General features: G+C 52.1%; 1 protein-coding gene across 1 annotated transcript; it reads right to left on the bottom strand.

Moving 5' to 3' along the window:
• Positions 1 to 835: 835 nt before the first annotated feature.
• On the bottom strand, positions 836 to 2367 carry CTAM01_17199 (uncharacterized protein; the record flags this gene model as incomplete). Its single annotated transcript, XM_060533187.1, has 2 exons — positions 836 to 1950; positions 2010 to 2367. 2 exons carry the CDS (start codon positions 2365 to 2367, stop codon positions 836 to 838), a joined length of 1473 nt encoding a protein of 490 aa, XP_060372235.1.
• Between the last annotated feature and the right edge of the window lie 644 nt (positions 2368 to 3011).

Below are 3011 nucleotides of genomic sequence, written 5' to 3'. Positions count from 1 at the left end.
AGTCCATTTTTTACAGCGACGTCGAGCTCGGCAAGACGTCGACCGAGTTCGGGATCATTACTGTGCTTCTTGCCATGCAGCACCTCGCCCGCTGGGCTGAAAACACATACTGGCCCGTATTCAAGTCTGAGATCCTTCAAATATGACTAGCTGCCATTATAGGTACCACAGTCTACTTCGATTTTATAATCCTTCGAGCAGCGTCGCATCCGGCCGAACCGTGAGCGAAATATGAGGTGTTCATGTGCTGATTGAAAGGAGACCAACGACGCCTCCACGGCAATATTGAGATCGTTGGTTGATGGTCCGTACCGAATGTAAGGATAACCCATTCGTGTCCAGGTTTCTCCACCTTTGGCTCAAGCCCCTAAGCGCCACGCTACTATTCCCCTCCATCTCTTGTAGGTTTGGCTCAACGTTTCCAACACGGCGGGAATATGGCTTTTTCCAAAATTGTCTCATCCAGAAGTTGTCACATGCCGTAATAAGGCAGCTGCACCGTTCCATAAGGATGAGCTGATGCTAGAATGCGACGTCGACTGTGTTTAGCCTGATATCTGACCGATTGCGGTCGACAGTTCCGGCAAGTCCTTTTGAGCCACACCTAGCCTATCCCGAGATTGGCAGTGACTGGTCAACATGCAATTCGGCCGTCATTCGTGCGCGTCGTCGGGATCCCGGCCTGGGCTCATTTGGCATGCGCGTTCGGGGCGAGAACAAGTCGGCGCTGATGAAATGGATTGAATGCTCGAAGCCAGTTGAAGGATTATTGAAGAGTTCATTTGAATCTTGGCCGACAATCCGGCTGTCGGGGACAATTAGGCAGGATCGGCCACTAGCTGTTCTGGATGCCATAACCTTGCCTCTCAGCCCCGTCTTCTTGGACTGCCGTAGACTTCATACTTTGTGTGATGAAGGATACTGACTCCTCATCTGTCTCGAGCTCGCCCAAATTCGAATCGCGGGACCAGAATCCCGACGAGATCGTTCCCGTCGTCGTAAGTGACGGCCCCGCTGTTGAGTCCATTGTCATTGGTCGGCGGGTTCCCAGTCTCGTCTCGAGGTCACGCACAGCCGCTTGTTCCAGATGTCGGCTGAGCTCCCAGAGCCGGACTTTCTGCTGCTTCCTGATGGAAGCATGGCATGGCGGTGACATCCAGGCTGGGTAAATTTTCTGGTGGCTTGCCGATACTCCAATGTTGAGGGGATGGCGGGACATGAACTCGTTGCAGAGATAGCAAGCCTTCTTGCTAGTACCCATAAACAACAGCCTGGGTGTCAGGTCAGGATGGTGGTCGTAAAAGCTGAGCAGCTGCATTTCAGCATGCACAACAAGTGTCATCTTGCAAGCTCGTCGTAATTTCGTCTCGGGGTCGGTTGTCAGCCAGGTTTGACCTAATTTCTCCCTCAAAGCTATGGGATCGCTTGGGGCAATTTTCTTGAGCATTGTCAAGAGCGGTTCCTTTTGCGTGCCTAGAGAGAATTCCTCCTGCTCCGGTGCTTTGATGGCTTCGATGTGTATGCCGGTGAAAATGTCTGGCTGTTTGACAGCCAACTTGAGCATCGCCTTGGTTGCAGCAAAGTATCGCCCTAACTTATAGACGTACTTCAACCATATGGGCAACGACCCATCCTCCAGCCCGAAGAGCCCTTCAAGCTGCTCGGAATACATCCATCTACCGCGCGATGCCCACTTGACATGCGGAATGAGCTGATCAGAATGAGTTCCGGCATCGAGAGACGCCAGGAATGGCATGTTACGGACCCATTCTCTAAAACCCAGTTCTTCAACGTCATCCGAGCGTATCTGGTCCATCCTTTGGATAGCACGATCGATGGTATGTCTGACTTCCGGAAGGTTCATCTTCTCCACGAGTGCGCGGATCTTGTCTTGAGTAAGGACAACGACCTTTCGCAACACCACAGGCTCGAGGTCGTACGGTTTCTTATCTAGGGTTCGTATTAGTCAGCACTTCATCAGTGACTGCCTCAATCCCGCCGTGGAATACCCCTCAGAGAAACTGCTGCGAGATCGGTAAGAATATCTTGCAGTTGGTTGAGCAGTTCCTCCGGAGCGCCCAGATTCCTGGCGAGTCGAAGGACAGTCCCGCCTGGATGGCCCTGCTCCAAACATACTGCTGAAGCAGTCTTGCCGCCTATCCTTGATGTCGGAGATACCAAAGCGAACGAGTCGAGGAACTTTCTCTGGTGCTGCTCGTGCTTCCAGAAATCATCGTGGGGATGCCTATCGAGGCTATAAGTGGTGGGCTCACCACGTACGGGGTCAATCAGATGGAGTAGTGTTGTAATAATCACGAATCGCTCGTATGCCTTGCCAGTGAGGCTTGTCGGAATTGCCTCTGCCATGGGAAAATAGCCTCTGCCAACTCACTATATTGATTTCTATTCGTATTGCATTCTCTTGAGAGGCTTGCAGGATTGTCGATCACGTTGAGGTTACGAGATTGTTTCAAGTGAAATGATGAGATAGCTTCTCACTTCCCCCGTCAACGCACTTGTGAAGATCCGCATTTGGCTTGGGGTTGCTGCTGGAGGCCGGGCGTCTTCTATTGGCCGGGAAAGGAGCCTCTCGCATGACACGCCCACGCCCACGCCCACGCTGCGACGTACATCGTGATAGGTTCCTGTCAATTGTCACGTGGCAAGAACAAGGACATAATAAATGGATTTGTTGAGCAACAGCGCGAAAGCCTAAATAACTGTAGCATAGATCCACTTTACCCCACTTGATGGCTAGAACGGTGGACCTCACCGGCCCGAGTCGCATCCAACGATCAGGCCCAACGATCGGGCCCGAAGCTCGATCATAGAGCGGGGTTATGTCGCTAGTTGCGCTTTAGGCTTCCTTAAAAACTCATCGAAGCCCAGCTGGTCTGCCGCTAGATCTGTACAACCACCTCCATGTGTCACATCTTCCAAGGAAAACACCACCAACTACAGATCCATTGGACACGATAAAACATGGCCTGGGCACCAGCCCCAGGGTTTCG

The sequence above is a fragment of the Colletotrichum tamarilloi genome (assembly GCF_030869305.1).
Source record: "Colletotrichum tamarilloi strain Tom-12 chromosome Unknown Scaffold_403.1, whole genome shotgun sequence".
Classification (NCBI taxonomy): domain Eukaryota; kingdom Fungi; phylum Ascomycota; class Sordariomycetes; order Glomerellales; family Glomerellaceae; genus Colletotrichum; species Colletotrichum tamarilloi.
This window is presented reverse-complemented; position numbering and strand designations above follow the sequence as displayed.